General features: G+C 44.6%; 3 protein-coding genes across 5 annotated transcripts; 1 reads left to right on the top strand and 2 right to left on the bottom strand.

Annotated features, from left to right (window-relative positions):
* Positions 1 to 2,887: 2,887 nt before the first annotated feature.
* LOC109781814 (uncharacterized) lies at positions 2,888 to 4,583 on the bottom strand. The gene is made up of 3 exons (XM_020340411.3): positions 4,572 to 4,583; positions 4,334 to 4,480; positions 2,888 to 3,856 (listed from the first exon to the last, which is right to left on the bottom strand). Exons 1-3 carry the CDS (start codon positions 4,581 to 4,583, stop codon positions 3,254 to 3,256), a joined length of 762 nt encoding a protein of 253 aa, XP_020196000.2. The 3' UTR covers positions 2,888 to 3,253.
* Positions 4,076 to 6,279, bottom strand: LOC120968145 (uncharacterized). Its single transcript, XM_040394686.3, has 3 exons — positions 4,994 to 6,279; positions 4,572 to 4,839; positions 4,076 to 4,480 (listed from the first exon to the last, which is right to left on the bottom strand). Exons 1-2 carry the CDS (start codon positions 6,123 to 6,125, stop codon positions 4,604 to 4,606), a joined length of 1,368 nt encoding a protein of 455 aa, XP_040250620.1. The 5' UTR covers positions 6,126 to 6,279; the 3' UTR covers positions 4,076 to 4,480; positions 4,572 to 4,603.
* Positions 6,280 to 7,961: 1,682 nt separating this feature from the next.
* LOC109781821 (probable LRR receptor-like serine/threonine-protein kinase At1g06840) lies at positions 7,962 to 17,405 on the top strand. 3 transcript variants are annotated; one of them, XM_040397143.2, is made up of 21 exons: positions 7,962 to 8,101; positions 9,079 to 9,266; positions 9,466 to 9,616; positions 10,071 to 10,142; positions 10,253 to 10,324; positions 10,536 to 10,679; positions 10,759 to 10,830; positions 10,907 to 10,978; positions 11,591 to 11,665; positions 11,847 to 11,915; positions 12,112 to 12,180; positions 12,305 to 12,376; positions 12,679 to 12,765; positions 12,883 to 12,951; positions 13,051 to 13,541; positions 14,180 to 14,329; positions 14,590 to 14,873; positions 15,310 to 15,361; positions 15,962 to 16,212; positions 16,597 to 16,731; positions 16,847 to 17,405. In XM_040397143.2, the coding sequence occupies exons 2-21, from the start codon at positions 9,167 to 9,169 to the stop codon at positions 17,216 to 17,218; spliced, it is 2,859 nt and encodes a 952-aa protein (XP_040253077.1). In that variant the 5' UTR covers positions 7,962 to 8,101; positions 9,079 to 9,166; the 3' UTR covers positions 17,219 to 17,405. The 3 variants fall into 3 exon arrangements, with proteins under 3 accessions (XP_040253077.1, XP_073359186.1, XP_020196005.1); XM_020340416.2 differs by lacking the exon at positions 7,962 to 8,101 and adding an exon at positions 8,346 to 8,584; XM_073503085.1 differs by lacking the exon at positions 9,466 to 9,616 and having other exon boundaries at positions 7,986 to 8,101.
* Positions 17,406 to 23,146: the final 5,741 nt, after the last annotated feature.

Below are 23,146 nucleotides of genomic sequence, written 5' to 3' on the forward strand. Positions count from 1 at the left end.
CTCTGTTGAGCTTGCACATTTCACAGGCAAGAGATTTCAGATATCATAGAAACTCTGACCAAAGGATCATTGCATGTTGCAGAAATGAGCACTGTCAGTTCCATATTGTTGCTGCTGTGATCAAAGGTGAAAAGACTTCTGCTATAAAAAAATGAACCTGGAGCACACTTGCCCTACCACTACAGAGTCTTCCAGGGTTAGTGCAAAGTGGCTTGCAAAGACATATGAGTCATTGTTCAGGTCTGATCCAACCACTAGCATACAAACTCTGATTGATGCCTGCAATGAGAAGTATGGTGTTGAGGTTCCTAAGCACATGGCCTATAGGGCCAAAAACTTAGCTGTGGAAGCTGTCTTAGGAGAGCACAAGAAGCAGTATCCCAGGTTAAGGGACTATGCAGCAACCATCATGCAGACAAACCCTGGAAGTAGGGTTGTAGTTACAACTCTAGTTCCTAAAGCAACAAAAAAATACCACATCCAGGGCCAAGGTTTCATGCAATGTTTTTCTGCTTAAATGGAGCAAGGGAGGGATTTCTCAATGGATGCAGACCTTTCATTGGTTAGTTAGTTGTTTCTTTGCTTTAGTTTCATTGCTATGTACATGATTACACCTTTGCTGTAGTTTCTTTGCTATGTACTAACTTAATTGGTTCTTTTTTTTGCAAAACAGGTGTTGATGGATGCTTTATTAAGCTGACCACAGGTGCACAGATCCTTGCTGCAACTGGCAGAGATGGCAATAACAACATTTATCCAATTGCATTTGCCATTGTTGGTCAGGAGGATACATCAAATTGGTGCTGGTTTCTGCACCAACTCAAGATATGTCTAGGAGGAGAAGTTGGCCAATTTGGTCCTTATACTATCATGTCAGATAGACAGAAGGTAAGTACTTAGTTTGTTGTGTGATTTCAGTAGCATACTTTGTTGGGTTTTTTCAACTGTATCTGTAGTCAGTAGCTTAGTTTGCTGTTGTAATTTCAACAAGGGCTACTCAATGCAGTGAATAGAGTATTTCCAAACTGCCACCAGAGATATTGTCTTAGACACTTATATGCAAATTTTCAGAATGCTGGTTTTAGGGGGGAAGATCTAAAGAAATTCATGGATAATGCCAATTATGCTTACAATGAATATAAGTTTAATATTGCTATGAATGATTTGAGAAATGAGTGTGAGGATGCTTGGATCTGGCTTAATGCAATTCCTAAGAAAACATGGGCAAGGCATGCTTTTGACGCTAACTGCAAGACAGATTTGGTTGTTAACAACCTATCTGAGGTGTTCAACAAGTATATCCTTGATTTTAGGAAAAAGCCTATTAGGACTATGGTTGATGGTATTAAGGACAAGCAAATGGTGAGGTGGCATGAGAAGAGAGAGAGAGAGAGAGAGGAAAGGCAGCTTTCTGGGAGATCACACCACACTATGCTGAGAAGCTAGAGCTGGAAAAGGAGAGGGCTAGATACTGCAAACCCATTCAAGCTGGTGTTAATTTATGGCAAGTGACCAGTGGGTAGCAAACACACCCTGTGAACTTGGATAATCATACATGTGGTTGCAAAAAATGGGACCTCAGTGGCCTACCATGCAACCATGCAATTTCAGCAATTAACAAGGCCAAGAGGTTTCCAGAGGACTTTGTTTGTAAATTCTTCAGAAAACCATTTTATGTGGCAGCATATGAACCTATGATCTTTCCTGTTCCTGGTGAACATGACTGGATAAGGACACCTGGACCAGACATAGAGCCCCCAGAATTTCATGTTAGGAGAGGAAGAAAGCAAGAGAAGAGGATCAAGGGCAAGTTTGAAGTGCCAAAGCCAAAGGACAGCAGTAGAATGGCCAAATAACATGCTCTAACTGTGGTCTCCAAGGCCATAGATACACCAACTGCCTGAAACAATTGAAACCAGATTTGGCTATGAGGAAAAACAAGCATGTGGTAATACCAAATCTCACTTCTTTTGTATTAGTTGACTAGTGCATTTGTTAATATTTTAATGTTGTCTACTAATACCAATCTCACTTCTTTTTGCAAGACCAAGAGGTCACAACAGCAACCTACACCTGCAAGATCACAGCCCCCACCTGCAAGATCACAGCAGCAACCTCCACCTGCAAGATCCTAGCCTGCACCAAGATCACAGCCTCCACCTGCAAGGACTGGTGCAAGATCTGGAGCAAGGTCTGGTGCAAGGACTGGTGCAAGATCTGGAGCAAGGTCTGGTGCAAGTTCACAGCCATCAACTAGTGGTGCAAGGCCATTCACTGCCCCAAGATATGCAACTCCTTCTACATCTTCTGCCCCAAGAAGTCACACTGGTTGGATGACCTGGTTTTCTCCTAGGGGTAACAGATGAGTGTAATGAGTTGTTGTTTCTCAAAACTATGGTACTGATCAATGTTTTGTGTCCTGAACCATGGTTGGATGCTTAGGTTTGATTGTACTGAACCAACAAGTCAAACTGGTTGGATGATTATGTTTGAGTGTACTGAATTGCTATCAACTATCTTAGTGTTATGGGCAATGTTATGCTATCAATTTGGCAATGTTAAGGTTTGATGATTATTTGATGATTAGTGTTATTGGCAATGTTAAGGTTTGATTATGAGATTTGATGATTAGTGTTATTGGCAATGTTAAGGTTTGATAATGGTTATGGGGTTCTCAACGTCGACGGAGCCTAAATGCCTAACCACTTTGGTTTAGGGGGTTCTCGACGTCGGCGGACCCTAAATGCCTAACCACTTTGGTTCAGGGGGTCCTCGACGTTGACGGACCCTAAATACCTAACCACTTTGGTTTAGGGGGTCGACGTCGACGGACCCTAAATACCTAACCACTTTGGTTTAGGGGGTTCTCGACATCAGCAACTAAGAGTTAACAAACTGGTTCACAACAACAACATATTGATTAACATAGTGGTTCACAGCAACTAAGAGTTAACATAGTGGTTCACAGCAACAACATAGTGGTTCACCACAACACCATAGTGGTTCACAACAACTTAAAGCAACAACATAGTGGTTCACAACAACTACACATCCATAGTACATAACTTAGTTCACAACAACACCATACTTCACAAAAGGTCAGCAAAGCAAGCATTCTTCTTCTTCATGTTGATCTGGATCTTACTCTTGCTCTTGCTCTTGCTCTTCCTCTACATCTTCATTCTGACAAGATGTCCAGCATCCCCTTCAATTTCTGCTTGTTCTTCTCCTCTGACTTCAACAGTTCAGCAATCTAAATCTTTAGCTGATCCCTCCTTGCTGTGAGCTTGTCATGCCCCTTCTTGAGATCACCCATGTGAAGGAGCAGCTGGGTGTTCTCCTGGATGAGCTTTTCCTCAGATTTTTTGAGTTCATCAACCTGGAATTGCAGGTTCCTGGTGGATGTACTAAGCACTTCCTTCTCTTTTAGATGATTGAACTTCAGGTTCCTGATGCAAGTGCCTTGAGATTGTGTCAGGTTCATCAGTACTTTATACTTCTCCTGCAGCTTGAAGATCTCTGCATCTTTCTTCCCCATCTCTGTCTTCATGTCAGATACAACTGAATCAGAAACATGCACATTCTGCATCTTAGCCTGCAAATAGCTGAAATCTACCATCCTATCCTCTTGAGCATTGAACAATTGGTGCACATCCTCAACCAATTTGTCATAGTTGGCCTCTAGATTATTTTTTTCTTCAATCAAATGGTGAATAGTGAGTGAACTCTCCAGGTTATCCTTCCTCCTATCACTCTTGCTGTCATGATACATTTCCCATAGCTTCAACAAGGCATTCTGCAATGTAGGAGGCCACTCTGGGTCAACCCAGAGAACAATACCACAGTTGTCATCTTCCTGCAATATAAACAACCATAGCATGTGCAAAATCAATCACCTAGGCAAATTATTTGAGCAATAAACTTTGAGCAACTGGCTTTAAACAATGAACTTTGAGCATCTTTAAACAATGTAGGACCCTAAATGACTAGCCACTGAATTAAAAAAAATGAACTTTAAGCATCTTTGAGAAACAACTTTAATAATATAGCCAACTAAAGAATGAACCTCTGACACTAAACACTAACTGGATTTTGAGCTTCTGACATTGAATCTCTCTGACATTGAGCTACAAAATGACCATCACAGCTACAAAATGACCATCACAGCTACAAAATGACCATCACAGTTATGGTACAAGAGTACTCATTAAACAATGTGCATCAGCACATGGCTAGATTAAAGAACATGAATTCTATGCACTGGACTGGACAATTCTATGCACATGGCTAGATTAAACAATACAATTAACACAGAGTTTGGACAGAATCTTACACTCTTAGGACAAACTAAGAACCTCTTGCCCGTGTTAAATGCTTCGAATGCTACACGCCTCTCAGCCGCCACACCATGCTGATGGCAAAGAACTCTGGGTGCTATCTCAATGCCACTGTAGTCTTGGTCTTCAATGCTAGCAGGGATCTACAGGAACAAAAGGAATAGAAAATCCCCAAATCAAATCAAATCCCCCCAAATCAGATAACCAAACCCTAACCCTAGCTTTACAACTCACCCGGTAATGCATGGCTTCGTCGTCAGAGAGGTTCATGTATTGCACGCTGGAGTCCTGGCTGCTCTCGTCCTCCATGGCGCGACGGCGAGCCGGTTGAGGTGGCGGCGGCGGTGGCGAATCAGAGAGAGGAGGGAGAGCGAGAGTGAGGCGAGTCCGACCCACGACCGAGCCGACCGAGCCCATGTAACCGACCGCACCGGCCTCGTCCTAGTCAGCGCACCGGGCACGCACCGATTGGCCACCGTGTCACCTAACAGGTGGGCCCGGCCTGTCAGATACATGGTCAATACTCACTTATACGGCTGTCAGTCAATTTTGTAATAGTTAGGCCCTGAGTTAGTACTGAACCGCGACATGCACGAGTAGTAGTACTGATTCGTGAGTAGGTGCGCAAGTGTGGTACCAACGTGCAATTAACTCACCTCTGTAAGGCTTGCCCTCATTGTTGAGCCCATTGTTGAGAAACATTTCCAGCTTGACGGTGTTGAGATTGAGCACAAGAAGATAGGAGTCATTATTCCTTATGGACCAGAACTCCATGTAGAGATAGCCAGCTTTCATTGCCAGGATGCGCACCCTCTTCATCCATTGGTAACGACGAAGCCTTTTCAGGGAGGGAAACTGATTCAGCAGCGAGACCTCCTGCTTGACCACCCATCCACCATTGGCGTCACGGACCCACAGCAGCACGCGTTGCTCCTTGCTGGACACGATGCACAGCCCGCCGTGCTCCGCCATGTGCGCCACACAGTAGGATTCGCCGACGGGGAACGGCGCGGTCATGTACGACCACACCATGGTCGTCGTGTCAACCACCAGTATACCCTCCTTCACTTCGTTGTAATCGTCCTTCTTGGTGTTGGACCGCCAGTAAGCGAACCGCCCCGCGGCAATGCCGTCAGTGTAGCACTCGGAGCACACGGAGCCATTCTCGACCCAGCTGCCGGTGCGGGGGGAGAAGACGAATGAGGTCTCGTCGTCCCCGGGCTGTATGGCGATGACCTGGAACGAGGCGTCGGCCTCGTCGGCGACGATGGCGTAGAAGAACAAGAGCCGGTCGTCGGGCGGCTTGAAGAAGACGACGGTGCGGTCGAGGGGGCCGTAGACGGCGAGGTCGGTACTGTAGCGGCCGAGGGAGAAGAGGAGGCCGCCGTCGCAGCCGCGGAGGCGCCACTCGTCGTGGTCGTGGACGTTGGGGTGGTGCATGAAGTAGAAGTCGCCGTCTGCCGCAGCGGAGGCCAGCTCGGGGTTGTTGCGCGAGGGGGCCTGGATGAAGCAGACATCAGGGCGGTAGAGGGGGAACTTCTCGCGGCCGCGGTCGGTGACGAGGACGCCGACGAGCGGGGGCCTGCGGAGGGAGCCGAAGCGGCGGAAGACGGCCGGGTCGGAAGCCACGCGGCCCCAGCGCTTGCAGACGCGGGCGGCGCTGGCGAGCGACGCCATGTCGGGGAGGCGGCGGAGTATCTTCCCGAGGAGTTCGGCGCCGAGGGCGGCCACGGGCGGGGCCATGGGCTTCTTGAGGCTGGACCCCTCGCCTCTCCGCCATGGCTCCATTTCTTTCTGACGAGATTGCTGGACCGCTGAACTGCTCTGCTTCGCTCTGTCTTGCGAGGGAGGGGATTTCTCCTTTCTTGCCACGTTCGGCGCCAAGATGTTTGGGATGTACTGATATGGCGCCAAAATCGTTTCGCATTAGGCGCGCGCCTACTTTTCGCGCCAAAATCGTTTGGCATTGGCGCGAAAATAGACCCGAGCCTGCCGAGGGCCTGTATATGTTTTAAGATCCTTTAAAAAAATTAAGAAAAATAATTTATGTGTGGAGCACTCATTCATCATGTGACCGAAAATTCATGATAAAAAAAACCTGTTTCATTCATCCGTCGATTGGCACGGGCAATTGGATCGGCTGCCCTGCCTTCTTCATCGTCTAAATAATCTAGTTCATCTTTCTCTCCACGCCCACACGATTTCTTCTTCCTCTGGTTCCCGCCCTTGTCTGCTTCGGTCGAACCATCCGCTCCCACCCCCAATGTCGGGCGGTGCTCCCCTGCGCCTCGTCAGCCCCTCCACTTTGCCAACTGTTGTGTTGTTGCAACCTCTACCCCACGACCTCTCGCACCGGCACCCCCCCCCCCCCCCCCATCCGATGGTCAACCCTCACTCCATCGGACTTCCCTCTACCTGCGATGTCATGCCATCGTCGTCAACTTCATGTCGTTTCTGTTCAAGCCCTCGTCGGAGTCCCCCCTCCCCTCCCACGCGGATGTGCCACAACAACAAAATCCTTTAGTGATTTTGTGTGGATAGTTGGGGTCTAGCTTGTGTGTTGGTGTCAATGGTGTGTGTGCGGATTGAGTTTGTGCATGAGCTCATATACTACCGTTGTACCACATAAGAGGACTTGAAAAGGAAAGGTACTTCACTTGCACTCACTCATATACTTGTGGCCTCAGATCCACTTCAGATTTTTTTAGCCTCCATTATTGCTAATGGTTTGTCGTGGACATTTCAGTCTCATAAGTGCCTTGTCACTGACGGGAATGTCCTTTCCGCTAGAAAATAACCCACGTTAGCGAGAAATCAAAGTGTTAAAACTTGGAATGAAAACCAAGCTTCGACTACGGATGGAGTGTGTGTCGTCGTACTCATCTCTCCTCCTTGGCGATGGTCTTCTGTCAAACTTCGATGGTTTGTGTCATCCTACAGTTTCGTCATCGGTTAGGTGGATGCGCGGTCTAGGGACCGGTGTGGAACCCTGACGGCGGCTCTGGAGAGCATGGTTGGTTGTAGAGCGTCGAATTTCATCACTTGGATGGTAGAGTTATCTGCTCGTGTGCGACACGTCCTCGTGCATGCGTGGAAGCCAGAGCCATGACTCTGGAGGGTGTCTTCTATTGCAAGATGTCGATTTGGGTCTCTTGGGAGGCAGAGTCGTCGACTCGTCTGTCAAGAGGCCTCGGGATGGTGTGCGTTGTTGTGGTCTGTATGCCGGAGCGACGGCTCTGGTTCGTATTGTAGGGTGTTGACTATGGCCATGCGGGTGACGTAGTCGTCGACTCGCAACATCGGGGGGGGGGGGGGGGGGAGGGGTGTATGGGGCATTTGTATTGATTTTCGGCCATCTCTCCTTATTAACCGGACAATTCTCTTCTCATGGTTGCTCAAAACAAAGTCTCCCTGGTATTTTTATCCAATTTTGACCATAATTTGTTTGCGGCGTAATTTTGACCATAAATTTAACTAAGTATGAATTATGAGACCAAAATAATTACTGTAACATATACTACTTATATTTTGTTAGATAAATTTATGGTTGAAATTTGACCAAAATAGAGGGTCTCAAGATTTTTATCGCTCTTGAAAATGATGGACCCACACGTCAGTAACGGCATCTTTCCATCCCTCCATCCCCTTGTCCTTGTGTCAACTGATGTCCGGTGGATCCGTGGGAACACATCGCCGCGGCGCAGCAAGCATGGCCAGCGGCGCCGGCGAGGATGACGCGACGTCAGGGTGGGCGTGGCGTTCAAGTACGGCCTCTTTCACCCTGACTCGTTCCTCTTCTTACTTGCCTAGGTTTTGCTGGCCCAATCTAGTTCCGCTGACACCAGATTCAACGGCGAATTGTATGCGCTGCTGAGGTCAGGGGAGACACATCCCCAATCTCTCAATTCTTTTTCTCGTTTCCTTTTCAATGGCGAGCGACAGATGGAACTGTCCAAGATCGAGATATGGAGGAACGGGTCTTGGATGGATTCAAGAATGGAAGAGCATGGGAAGGAAGGAAAGGTTTCAGCTTGCCGTCCCTTTCCCTCCCCGTTAGTCAATCCCCTCTCCAACATCCAGCACAACACGTACTCCAGTTCTCTACTGTCTAGAGAACTCGGTGCTGCTTACTGCCCACACCTTTTAACTGGCCCACCGCCACCATTCTTGTCTCCTTCTCCTATGTTTGTCATTTCACTTCATCATCGTATCGACCGATTCCTCTCCACCGGTGTCTTCCTTGCGCGGTATCGAATCCATTCCTTCTTCCGTAAAAGCGTAGACATTGTAGCTTCCTTCATGCTATGGTGTGGTGCCATGACCATGATTATTAGGTTCCTCCATGACCATGATTGTTATTTGTTAGCTTCCTTCATGTTATGATGCCATGACCATGATTGTTAGCCTCCTCCAGTGGATATGCACGCGGTGCGCTGAGCATCGGCGGAAGGATTTGGACGCTTCTTCCTTCACCAAATCTCCCATGTCATATCAAGTTTATGCCTCCAATCACATAACCACTTGAATCCATTTTTGGTGTTTATTGTGGTTACTGGTTGCCAAGCTCTTCATGACTGTATGCTTTTCACAGAGTGTTCCTCAGACTTTTGAGAATTCTCGGATACACATGTCAACAAAGTCCCAAGTACTATAAGGGCACATCGTCACGAGTTTGCTGACAAGATCATTTTCGTGTTCCTGGATCTGGACAAGTAACTGTTTCTCCTCTGCTTCTTTTCAGGAAATTGGCTCTGCCATCACAAGGAACCTGCATCGCTGAACTCTGAATATTACCGCCAAATCAGGGATTTTTTCTCTGCAACGGCATCATGCTACGGTCCCGACTGTTCTATATTTGCTCCATTATCTTCACATTCTATTTTGCCCATGTGCAACAGACGACTGCACAGATCACGGCACCATGGGAAGGTAAAATCCACCTTCACCACCATACCTCTTGTTTAGTTTGGTAGGTGTTCTTGTTCATTTTACATTTTCCTCATAACCATGGCCCACTTGAGGAGAGATGCAAAGGAGCACACAAGTCCAGGGTGCTACATTTTTTTTTCTGTATTCTTCCTGCATTATGAGACCAACTTGCTGTACATTTGGTTCAACTGGTCTGCAGTCGATGCTTTGAGAGCTATCAGAGGCAGCTTGAGTGATCCACTGGGACGTCTCGATAACTGGAACCGTGGAGATCCATGCGGCGGAAATTGGTCCCGTGTTATCTGTTACAATGTAACAGCAAGCGATGGATACTTTCATGTGCGGCAACTGTATGTGCATAAGTGTTCTCCTTGTCAATCATGTCCATATCATTTATACAACCCTTCTCCTTTGCTTCTATTCTGGCTTGCTTTTGGTCAGGAGTTGAGAACATGGGCTTGGTCGTATATACTGTTTTGTTGACTTTCTTAATAGATCATTTTGCCATCCTTGATTCTGTTTTGATTCGTTGACAGATTCATTTAAAATAAACCAGAAAAATGTTTCAGCGTTCATTACCTTCTTGCAAAATAAACCATATTATTTATGGTATCAGCATATTTGATGGAGCTGAAAGTGCAGTAAAAAAAGGATGCAAAATGTGTATAGATGGAGTAGAGGAGCATTTTCCCTCTGAAAAGTGAAAAGTCTCATGCTTATTTTAATTCCAGATGAATCTAATTCCTGTGACATTTTATTATAATATGTTTTGCTTGATGATATCCTCGTATTATGTGATTATAGGGAGCTTCTACGGTTAAATTTATCTGGGACTCTAGCTCCTGAGCTTGGCCAGCTGTCTCGCATGAAAATAATGTAAGTGCAGTGAGCTGAGCTCGCTAATTATCATGTGGATTGCCTGTTCATTTAATCCAGTCCTACATGCACAAGGGGTGACTGAGTACTTCTTTTAATTTCCTTTCAAGGGATTTTATGTGGAACTCAATTGGTGGGAGCATTCCTAAGGAGGTTGGCAACATTACTTCCCTGGAACTATTGTAAGTCGAAATCTACACCACGGATTAGAAACATGGTCTACCTGAATCAATTTCCTTAATATATTTCTGCTTAGACATGGAGGTTATCATTTTTCTGTATATGTTAACTTAGTTATTGCTTGCAGGTGTTTCAATAAATAGTTGTTTCTCTGAGATGATTTCACAGTTTGTTTTGCTCCTGTAACAAGGTGTGCATTGTTTATATTTGCAGGCTCTTAAATGGGAACCAGTTGACTGGTTCTTTACCAGAGGAAATTGGCTTCGTTCCTAATTTGAATAGGATTCAGATTGATCAGAACCATATATCCGGATCCATACCTAAATCATTCGCTAACCTGAACAAAACCGAGCACTTGTAAGTAGGATATGTTGTAGCCTCTCTGTTAACGAGTGATAGTTATCCTTATCCTAATGGATTTCCATTTACTATCCAGTCACATGAACAATAATTCGTTGAGTGGTCAAATTCCACCTGAACTGTCCAGATTACCTTCACTTGTTCATCTGTAAGTACCTGACCTCTGCACGTGCCATAATATTGGTTCTCATTTATACCCTACTGACAGTATAATTGGTTTGCAGATTGTTGGATAACAATAACTTATCGGGCTATCTTCCTCCAGAATTATCACAGCTACCAAAACTGCTTATTGTGTATGAAACCTACTATTGTGCAGTAGTTTGAATAATATACAGTTCTTGATTATTTTTGTTGGGTGGGTTGGATATCAATCTTTGAGCTTGAATTGGACTAAATTTCTCGGTCTTAAATGAAGCTCATAAGCAGTAGTTCTTTATTTGTTGTTTTGTAGCTTGAATGAATAGTTTACGGTTTACTTACAACTTAGAGAGCAACACAAACAAAGAATGTCTGCTCCACTGTTCTCTTTTACTGAAAAGTAGCTGCTGGCATGTTTCCTGTGCCAACTTATTCAATGGTAAGTTGCTTTAACTGGCATTAGCTGAGTTAGTTGTTTAGGATTACTTCTGATTTTACCCTGATCTTTACGGCATTATTTCTTGCCAGTAGTAAACCACTGAAAGCTTATATGCTGCTGAAACAATATAACTGCTAGTCGATTTTGCATTTTTCTCTTATTTATATACCATGAGTAATTCAAAGTAATTGGAAAGAAGACCCATAGCAATTCGAGTAACTTCCAGTTCATTTTCTTAGTTTTTTTGTCATGTCTTTGAGATATCACATTTATAAGACATATATACACTCACTGTATGTCTGATTACCTCTTTTCAAAATGATCCCAGCCAGCTAGACAATAACAACTTCTCAGGAAGTTCAATTCCTTCATCTTATGGCAATATCACCACACTTCTGAAATTGTAAGTATGTTCTACATCTCTCTGCTTTTGTAGCCAGAACGATTTTCACATTGGTCATCATTATTGCAATGAGAATGGCCCTTAATTTGGTTGATTAAAAGAAATAAAGAATCTTGGCTTGCTTTTCTTTTAAAGTATTATGACAGTTTCAGATTAATCTAATTGATATGGTCTACATTAGGAGTTTGAGAAACTGCAGCTTGGAAGGTCCCGCTCTTGATGCCAGTGGAATACCGCAACTTGGCTACTTGTACGTAGAATTCTGAACTACGTACTGCCTATTTGTTTAGGAAAAAAAATCTCACCCGTGATGCTTAGGGGAATTTGGCAGCTATCACTTGCTCTAATCTTTTTTTTCGGGAAAACGCAAAGGACCTTTGCGTTTCATTGTATTGAAAAGAGAGAGTTTAATGTTACTTGCTCTAATCTTTGTTGTGTTGTTTCAGGGATATTAGTTGGAATCAGTTGACGGGTCCTATACCATCTGGCAAACTAGCGAGCAACATAACTACAATGTATAAAAATAAGGCCCTCGCAAAGATTTCATGCCATTTTGTTTTTTAAGTATTATTTATTGATCCCTTTCCCCCCAAGGAAACTTCTATTTTCAGTTTACACTCACTTTTGCAAGTTGTGCAGAGATCTTTCCCACAATCGTCTTAACGGTTCTATTCCTGGAAGTTTCTCTGGCCTTCCTAATCTCCAAAGATTGTAAGTCTGATATTACATTCACCATGCTATTATGTCCTTTAATATTTGATAAGGGATAAATCTCTAGAAAAGGGGGATGCTCTTACTTCATTATTGCTCAATAGTAGTGAATCATTCCCTTTGTCCCTTAGGGTATTCTCGCATGGACAATGATTGATTGCAGAGTACCTTCTGCGGGTCCATGCCATGACAACAACTTTAATTTTCAACAAACATAAGTTTAAACAGTTTTGCATGACAGTACTGTTCATGAATGATCATTTGAATCAGGCTGAGCTGATTTTTTTTTGGTCTTCATTTAGGTCAATGGAGAATAATAACTTGGATGGTTCTGTTCCATCTGATGTCTGGCGAAATATTGATTTCAGTGGAAATAGAAGCCTGATATTGTAAGATCATCATAAACTGAACCTTCTGCTTCAGCTTTTTGATTTTAGAGAACGGTATATAATTGACATATTTCTTCAGGACTGGTAATCTAATATCCCCCCTTACATATTTTGCAGGGATTTCCATAACAACGCTCTCACGATTCTAGCAAATCCTCTTACACCCCCTGCGAATGTTACCATCCTGTACGCATTTCTATTGAACAATTATCTTTTCCATTTTTCAGATCCATTCGTCATTTCCGGTACCTTATATTTTCTTTCCTTTACCATCCATGTTTTTAGGTTATCTGGTAACCCCATATGCACATCACAAAATCAACTGAATATATCTCAGTATTGTCAATCAACTTCAGTTGTTGTTCCTGGAGGTTCCACAAATAACGATACACTTTGCCCGCCATGCTCAACTGACCTTCCTCACGAAAACATACTAAGGTCACCAATCCCGTGCTTATGTGCTATTCCACTTCACGTCGATTACCGGCTGAAGAGTCCAGGATTCTGGGATTTTGTTCCATACGAAGCCGAATTTCAACACTACTTATCATCTGGTCTTTCATTGTCCTCGTACCAATTGGAAGTCTCTACTTTTATGTGGGAAGAAGGCCCGAGGCTGAAGATGAACCTGAAGCTTTTCCCAAACAACACTGCGTTGTTTAACTCAGGTGAAGTGCTGAGACTGAGAGACATGTTCACAGGGTGGCTAATCACGGACTCGGATATATTTGGGCCCTATGAGCTTATCGACTTCATCCCAGGGTGGTACGAAAATGGTATGTATATATGTTACTCTATCTTCACTCCATTCTATATTTCGTTTGGTTGCAATTTTTTGTCACCATGTTTATTTGGTCGTGTATAGATGTTTGTATTAGTGATCACACGTGCAGTTACGTGCGCACATTCGAACTGCCGAGGCCTCCTCTCTTCATCTTCCCCAACGCAGATCCCCAAACCCCACGAATAAGCATATTACCGTTGCCCACTTGTCCTAACTTAGTAAGCTTCATTGTATGTCTCAAATGTCTTTTTAATTAATTGGTCAAGTATACCCCTGTGCTGGAACCTTGCTGTATTCCCTGGGCCAAAGGCCAATATATGTATATGTACATGCATGTAAAAATAAGCAAAGAAGAGAGTAACACAACATCTAACGGTTTTCTTGGCTCACGATAAATAAAAAATATTGGATCGAATACAATATATCTAGGTCTACAGAAAAGAATAGTTTGGGATCTTAAATGAATAGTTTGGGATCTAAGAGGATGTGGATAGCACTGTTGTGGAAGTATCCATCATATATGGTGCTCTTTATCAAATGTAACCACTACAAAAGTGTTGCCAGCTTGGTATGCAGCAGTTGTACAATTATTGAAGAGAGAACTCACATGTTCCCATGCTTTCTTTTCAGTACTACCGCGTCGTACAAAGTCCAGTCTCACTACAGGTGCCACTGTTGGTATTGTCATCGCAGCATTTGCTGCAGCGGCAATTCTTTCATCCCTCATTACTCTAATTATATTGAGAAGGCATTCAAGTCAAATTTCAAAGAGACGCAATGGTAAACCATTCATTTGTTCTTTCTATGGTCTAAAATTGTTAGATTATTCATCTCTTTTTCAAATACATTGTAATATTTCAGTTATCCACCTTTTCTTATTTAAAACAGTTGTCACTTCTTTTGTTTCTGATTTTGTTAGTACAGAGTTGCAGCATTGTACGTATTGTCATGATTTTTTTTATATGAGTTGCTATTCATCTGAGCTTGTTGTGATGAAATTGTTATGGTCATTCAATGACAAAATTCTACTGACTTTGCAGCGAAAAAAATTCAGATGAAGATTGATGGCGTAAAAGACCTCACTTTTGAAGAATTATCAAATTCTACAAGCAATTTTAGTGACTCGGCACTAATTGGTCAAGGAGGGTATGGAAAAGTATACAGGGGGATTCTGGCTGATGGAACAGGAGCTGCAGTAAAACGTACACAACAGGGATCTCTTCAGGGTTCAGAGGAGTTCTTCACAGAGATAGAATTGCTGTCCAGGCTGCATCACCGAAACCTGGTTTCTTTGGTTGGCTATTGTGACGAAGATAATGAGCAGGTTGTCCCCCCAACTTCTTTTTTATATATACTAATCAGAAATACTAATTTCATCAAATGCTGCTTTATTATTCAGCTGCTTTCGTGTTCTAGAATGGGCCATGGAAAATTTGATATCCATATTTATTGCGATCCATGTATCTGGTGAAGTACATATGCATCAACACATTATCAACCCATTTCTATACATCAACACACGTTTAGGCTATTTCTGCTAGATCAATTCAACATATTGTTTATTGTTTAGTGCAGAAGTGATTCCTTGTCCATAGACATTGTAAGCTCATTTTCTGTTGATTGGCACTTGGTATCGAGAGCTCATCTTCAGGGCACTCTTAATGGCAGAAGCTGGCCTGTTGCTGTTTATGCCTAATGTTACTTAATTTTTGGTCCAACCTTATGACGATTAAACTCATACTTTGAACCATGTATTGCAGATGCTGGTGTATGAGTATATGCCAAATGGTAATCTACGCGATCATCTTTCAGGTCAGAACTTCATTTCTGTAGCCACTAAACTGCACCTCAGAATTGTACACTTGGTCATAATTTCTGAAATGTGCTTATCTTACTGAATTACTTTGTTCCATGTTTATCCTGTCAGGCAAGGGTGTTTTTCTATTTATCTACCATGCACAGATATGCAATCTTTGGCCTTTTCTCTTGCCACAGATCACATAGTTACAGACTTACAGTCACTCAATTAGGTGTTAGATCCAGCTGAGAAATGATATCGAGACAAACGTATGAAATCTCCCTGTCGTGATCATTGTGACACACATAATAGTCTAGTGCATGCCATCTTGATGATAAATGTCTCTGTTCCATCAATAGTTCCTCAGCTAGAACTCACAACTGATCACAGCAGGGAAATTCAATCACTCATGAGGTGTGAAGGAACCTAATTTTGGATATCTATGTTTTGGATTTTGATGGTCAGGCTCAAGCCAATGAAATCTCCATGCATTTTTGCTTGCTTGCAAATTATTTTTGCTTTATTGTACGTGTGTAAGATATCCCTCTACCTTGCTTTTGGTGTGCTGCCTGTCCTGTAAAGTTCCTCTAACTAGTGCTTTATTTACGTAACAGCTCAAGCTAAAGAGGCTCTAAGTTTTCCCATGAGGTTACGAATTGCACTGGGATCATCACGAGGGATCCTCTACTTGCACACGGAAGCGGACCCTCCGATATATCATCGTGACATCAAGTCTAGCAATATTTTATTGGACTCGAAGTTTGTAGCAAAGGTTGCTGATTTTGGTCTCTCGAGGCTTGCCCCACTGCCGGCAATGGAGGGGGTCGCCCCTGGTCATGTGTCCACTGTCGTAAAGGGTACCCCGGTGAGTATAACATTTTATATCTTGGCATCAACTAGTTGCGCATAAATAAGCATGTGGCACTTGAGGTGAGGATCTGTATTAGTTTTGAGTGTCACGTATCTTTTAACATGCCAGTTCTGTCGAGCGGGGGTTGTAGTGGTTTGTCTCTGGTGGGCGTAGCGGTGGCGGGTCATCCGCGCTCTGTCGAGCTGCCGTTGTTGGCATTTGCTTCTTCTTCTTTTTCTTTTGGGCTTGTTGTGCTGTTCGCCTCAGCGATCCTGTATCGGTGTTGGTTGCTTTGGAATACAAAGCGGGGGAAACCCTTTTTCGGTAACATGCCAGTTCTCGGCGTCATGTTAACGACACCGCATTGTTGATTTAGTTGCTGTTGTTTACACCATGCAGGGTTATCTTGACCCGGAGTATTTCCTCACGCATAATCTGACGGACAAGAGCGACGTGTACAGCCTCGGTGTCGTTTTTCTGGAACTGCTGACTGGGATGCAGCCCATTTCTCATGGGAAAAACCTGGTCAGAGAGGTAATCATCAAAGTTTAAATCGATGGAGCAGGGAATATATTGCACTGTGGTGATTTTTGTGATGGTAGCAAACTGAAACTGAATTGTGACAAAAATACATTACATGCATATGCAGGTTGTGGCGGCGAACCAGTCAGGGATGATATTGTCGGTGGTGGACACGCGGATGGGGCCGTGCCCTGGGGAGTGCCTAGAGAGGTTCGCGGCGCTGGGGCTGCGGTGCTGCCGGGACGAGACGGACGCGAGGCCGTCCATGGCGGAGGTGGTGCGGGAGCTGGAGACGATATGGCAGATGACACCAGAGACGGATAGCGTGCCGTTGGAGTTGGAGTCGGAGTCGGTGTCCATGGACCCCAGCCGCACAGGCACGCAGCCGTCGTCGTGGTCTGCCGGGGGGTCGATGATGGCCTACCAGTACATGTCGTCGTCGGACGTCTCCGGCAGCAACCTGCCCAGCGGCTTGGTGCCCAGCACTAACCCTCGCTGAGAAAATGTGAGAGCCTAATTAGTTGGTGATGATGTTTGTCCTGGTAGGCAGGAGTATTAGAAATTTGTGAGTTTCATTCGTGCTGGTAGTTGTTTGAAATTCGTTTCTACCCCCTGTTTGTAAATAAATAAAGATGTGTGTAATATTAAGGTATTAAATAAAGATGCGCGGGGTATCATCTAGTGTAGCAGGTGCGTGCCTAGAAGGCTACAATATTAACGTGCGTTTGCTGCCATACGATGTTTCAGATTTCCTTGCCACCACCAGGTACCCCACTAGACTTCCCTCGGGTCTCGCTGAAATTTTGATCCAAGATTCTGGAATTTATTTTGGTATAATTTTGTCTAAATTTCATTGAAGTTGGACATAATTTGAATTTGTCGCCGGAAGCTATTTGGGCACCCTCTGGAATTTTCATTGAAACTTTGAAGCCCAAGTACAAACCGTTGCACATGACCCTTGTCAGATCCACGGTAGAACACAAAATCCCATTTCAGGGATGGCACGTTCCTTTCTCGGCTTCTCACTCCTGAAACAATCCGGCAGACTGTGAGGATTGTCTCAGGGACCTCCTGTACATGCCTCGCCGTCGCCATGTCCACGTCCACAAGACCACAACGCCCGGAGCAACGCTCCCCGTCACCTCCCTTCCCCGTGCATCGACAACTTCCCCCACACCACGCTGGCTCTAGTGTATTGAGTGGCATGCGCTCGTCGCCCGTCCATGCCTCCCCGAGAACCGAGGGCTTTACCGGAGCCGCTGAGGCATTGCCGACCATGGTGGTAGTGCGAGTGCAACTAAGCATGTGCGGTCGAATGCCAGGAGTACGCGGAGATCATCATTGTGGTGGACGAAGGACAAGTGAGTACTATTTGATTAGTACTACACGTCCGTCACGAGCTCTGGGAGTCCAGGGGTTTAGTAGTACAAAATATCTGGTACTCCTATCCTTAGGGTACTCCTGGTGCTTCAAGTTCAAAAATAAATCTTAAATGTTTTTAAAAATTCCGGAAAAAAATGTGAATGTTTGCAAGGAATATGACTACAACCCCTAAAAATTTCATGTCTAAACTCGGCATGTACATTGAGAAACAAAAATGTGAAATCCAGACGTGAATAGTGTCAATGTTGAATTTTTTTTTACACTATTGATGCCAGATTTCACATTTTTGTTTCTTAATGTACATTTCGAGTTTGGATCTGAAATTTTTAGGGGTTGTAGTCACATTCCTTCCGAACATTCACATATTTTCCCGGAATTTTTAAAAATATTTATGAATGTCTTTTTTAAACTTGGAGCACCAGAAGGACCCCAAGAATGGGAGTACCTGATACTTTCCCTAGTAGTACAGTAGCATATGCGCCAACTTTTAGTGGTCAACCATGAGTGACCATGGTAAACCCCCGGATTCGTTGCCTCCATCACCAAATCTCTTTCTTCATCGCCTCTGGATTTTGTGTGGCGTGTGGTGCTCCGTGAGCCTCCACACAACAATGAGAGTTGATGTGGGGTTTGTTGGCACCAGGAGCCGCCAGGGTATATTGGTAGCCACACGCATTGCCAAAGCTTTAGTAGGGCCAATGGAGGCAATGCCCCCCCCCCCTCCCGCCCCCCGTGCCAAACCAACGGTATGTGTGGAGTGAGGTTCTCAATTTGCTTTGGAAATGACGTCCACACACACACTCACACGGGCTATACTGAGGTTCTCAATTTGTTTTACTTCAAGGAAATACCTCTAATATTAATCTTAAAATTGTCACACGGGAGGCTGGTGGAAACTAGCGCTATGCATGGTTCAACTTGCCGCGAACGCTAGAACGATCATATTTTTGTTACTATTTTATGGAAGTATGGTTGATGTTGTGTTTATTCCCTTTGCTCTATACTTTGAAAGGTTATACCATTTTTCTATTCAGTTTATAGATAAATAAAACTTATAATTTCTGCTATAATTGACTTGAGCAAATGGCATATCTGCAGTTGGAAGTGGAAAGAGTTGGAGACAAACCTGTCGGGTGTCTCTTCTTGATCGTGTTTGTCGGGTATGTTATGGATGTAACTTCCCTGTAGAGACCAGGAAGTACTGCTACACCATAGATGTGAGGGAGAGGGCGCGGTATCTGCTTGTGGGTGCAACTTTTCTCTAGGGCAGCTTCGACGAGCTCTATCTACCCCAAGTTTGAGATCTTACTCAGGGCTGCTCACTGGTCCATTGTCATGATCGACAATCCGAGCTCGGTTGAGGTTGTTGAGGTCATTGTGCTGATAAGGAGACATATGCTTGTGACAACGGGCCACCATTCATTTCGACGTTGGAGCTTCGAACGTTCATCGGATCGGTCTACTCTATTCCGTACGAGGCTGATTTTGATTTTTTTTCCTTGGTCTTTCTGCGAGGATAAGTTTTGGTGTAGAGTTGGTAAATTATTACTCATTTTCATATTTGTTCCCACAATATGGTTTCATTATGTAATAGGAATATTTATGTTAGTACCTGCAAAGTAGTACATTTATATAGAATAGCAGTAACTTCTCTAGTTACATTCAATGTTAACTTTCAACTGAAAAAAAAAACACTTTCAGAGTTCTTCAGTGTCTTATATATATGGGGTGCTACCCAAGGCCCCCCCCCCCCCTAAGCCTTGGGAATAACTCTGAAGGATTTTTTATGGGCTTAGTGCATCTCCAATGCAAACCCCAAAAACGAACAGCGTAAATGTAAATGTCTGCGATGCGGGAGGGACCCATGCATGTGGTTGCTTGTGGTGAACGGGGCTTGCCTGCTCCGCGGCTGTGCTCCCATTCATGCTCCGCAGCTGTGCTCCCATCCGTGCTCCGTGGCTTGTGGTTTATTTGTTGGTTTTTTCTCTACTGATTTTAGGGAGACGTGGGTAGCGCTGAGGGATTAGTGGGAGCACAGATGGGAGCACAACTGCGGAGCAGGCAAGCCCTGTCCGCTTGGTTGGATATGTGCATGTGTGGTGTGTGGTTGAGAGAAGAGAGAGAAAAGAGAGGCCCACAAGGTTGCTTTTTCATTGGTCAAGTGGATGTCCGGACTCCCCTATAGGCCATAGCCCCCTGCAATTGGTTTCAAAATATGGGAAAACGGACATGCACATATAGAGGCTAATTTTTTTAAATAATACATTTTTTTTAAATTACAGAAATATTACGCTGAAAAAAGAATTTTCAAAAATAATACACCGTCGGCCCGCTGCAGGCCGACTGAGCCCAGTCAGCCCACAGCAGGCCGACTGGTGGCCCATCAGCTTGCTGCTGGCCGATTGGGCTGTCGGCGACCAGATCAGGCCCAGTCGGCCTGCAGTTGGCCGACAGGGTCCAGTCGGCCTGCAGTTGGCCGATAGGCCTGCAGTGGGCTGACTGGTGCATGCCAGCATTTTTTTCCGAATGATCGCTGGGTTTTTTTGTAAAACTTTGACGTATTCCGCACAACCCTTTCCCGCCACCCATTTCCCGCCACCCGTTTCCCGCCACCCCTTTCCCGCCACCCGTTTCCCGCCACCCATTTCCCGCCACCCGTTTCCCGCCACCCCTTTCCCGCCACCCGTTTCCCGCCACCCATTTCCCGCCACCCGTTTCCCGCCACCCCTTTCCCGCCACCTGTTTCCCGCCACCCGTTTCCCGCCACCCATTTCCCGCCATACTGGAGCTCGCTTTCCCGCCATTTTCTCCTGTCTAACTATAAAACCCCCTTCAGACGGAGGTGGATAAGCATTGCAGTGTAGTGTAGTTGAGATGTCCCATTATCCTTTCGACCGTAGTTTTCACCCTGGGATGAGCAGGACTCTTCTGAGGCTAGCTACCGATTTCAGGATGGATAATAGGATAGTTCCATGGGACGAACTCACCGGTAGTGACACCATAATGAATGAGTTGGCTCACCAATTACGTAGGTCTGGGTGGCTTGAAAGGACCTATGAGGAGGTACGTAAAGAACTTCTTAGGTTGCATGACAGGTGGAAGAAGGTAGTGGTGCCGAAGAGTGAAATATTCAGAAGGATTGCAGCAAATAATCCATGTTTATGGACTGAGGAGAGCGAGGACGAAGATGATATCTTCATGCCGCCGCTTCCGGGTTCTGCATCGTCGAAGGGCAAGAGTTCATCATCATCATCGGGCAAGGTTTCTGCATCGTCGAAGGGCAAGAGTTCTTCATCGTCGAAGGGCAAGAGTTCTGCATCGATCGAGGATGACGATGATGACTTCATGTAGTTTTTATGCTGTATGTTGTGAGTTCAGTTACGTGCCATTTAATTTAGATGTACTTCTATCTAGTTGTTTGTAATGTCTCGTTGTATGAATATTATGTTCTATCTAAATATGATCTTGTAGTTCCGATAACAGAGTACTAAAATAGAGTAGGCATATGTCTCGTACATAAGTACATAGTCATTTGTCTCATACATAGAATAGACATAAGTCTCACACAGAAATAGATGGTAATGTCTCTACTGATAGATAGGAGCGTCAGTGACGACGTCTGGCCTGGCGGGGAGGCGGATCTCGAATGACAAATTCATCACATATAACTCGGTTTCCTGTAGCAATGCAACTCAACAACCCTTTTCCATTCCCATTCGCTCAGCATTTCTTGAATCTTGCCATCATCAGTTATGTCAATCAATTTTCTTTCCCCAGGGCCATCTGACTGCTTCCTGCTGACGTAGTACACAAAATCGTCTTCCTTCAACCCTTGCTTCAACATGAATTTAGTCTTCAACCAATCAAAAGTGAGGTCCACTTCACTAACTTGCACAACAGTTGGAGAAAAGCCTTGGACATGAACAATAGGGCTAAGCACCCACTGAGTACCCTTAGCCATCTGCAACACACAAATCGCATTGAGTACCTAACCTACCCCTTAATATCCCCACTAACAAATATTAGACATGTCTATATATTACCAAGCTATATATTACAGAATATTAACGGAGCAACTAATACAATTCACCACCTACAAGTGGGCTGAAATATACCTTTGAAGCGTGCGTGCGAACGAAGAACGACGAACGGCGGCCACCAAACTGCCGGTGCTCTGGCTCCAACGAAGAACGACGAACAACAGCTTCACCTCCACCACACTGCCCCAACTTCACCATCACCACACTGCAATGCTTATCCAGCTCCGTCTGAAGGGGGTTTTATAGGTAGAGAGGAGAAAATGGCGGGAAAGAATGACTGCGGTAAGGCGGGAAAGGGTTGGCGGGAAACGGGTGGCGGGAAAAAGTTGGCGCGAACATATGGCGGGAAAGGGTTCTTCATCATCGAAGGGCAAGGTTTCTGCATCGATCGAGGATGACGATGATGACTTCATGTAGTTTTTATGCTGTATGTTGTGAGTTCAGTTACGTACCATTTAATTTATTTGTAGTTCTATCTAATTGTTTGTAATGTCTCGTTGTATGAATATTATGTTCTATCTAAATTTGATCTTGTAGTTCCGATAACAGAGTAATAAAATAGAGTAGGCATATGTCTCGTACATAAGTACATAGTCATTTTTCTCATACATAGAATAGACATAAGTCTCACACAGAAATAGTTGGTAATGTCTCTACTGATAGATAGAAGCGTCAGTGACGACGTCTGGCCTGGCGGGGAGGCGAATCTGGAATCGGGGACCATCCCAACCTGTCGGGTGCCCTAACGTGACGAGGAGGAATCTCAGACTCTCCCTGGTCATGCTGTGTATCTTGTGTCGAGCCTGGTGGAGGAGTCGAAAACATGTTCATCCACTGGGTGTGCTGCGACATCTGAGCCTGTATGTTGTCCTCGGGATGTTGATCACTCCCCCACGTATCATGTGATGCCTACATAGACGCCTGATATCCATAGGCTCCTACGCGATGGAACGTTTCATCATGAAGAATGAGGTCGCGTCAATTAATATTGAAAACAATAAATA

This window comes from Aegilops tauschii, chromosome 7 (assembly GCF_002575655.3).
Source record: "Aegilops tauschii subsp. strangulata cultivar AL8/78 chromosome 7, Aet v6.0, whole genome shotgun sequence".
In the NCBI taxonomy this organism is placed as follows: Eukaryota; Viridiplantae; Streptophyta; class Magnoliopsida; order Poales; family Poaceae; genus Aegilops; species Aegilops tauschii.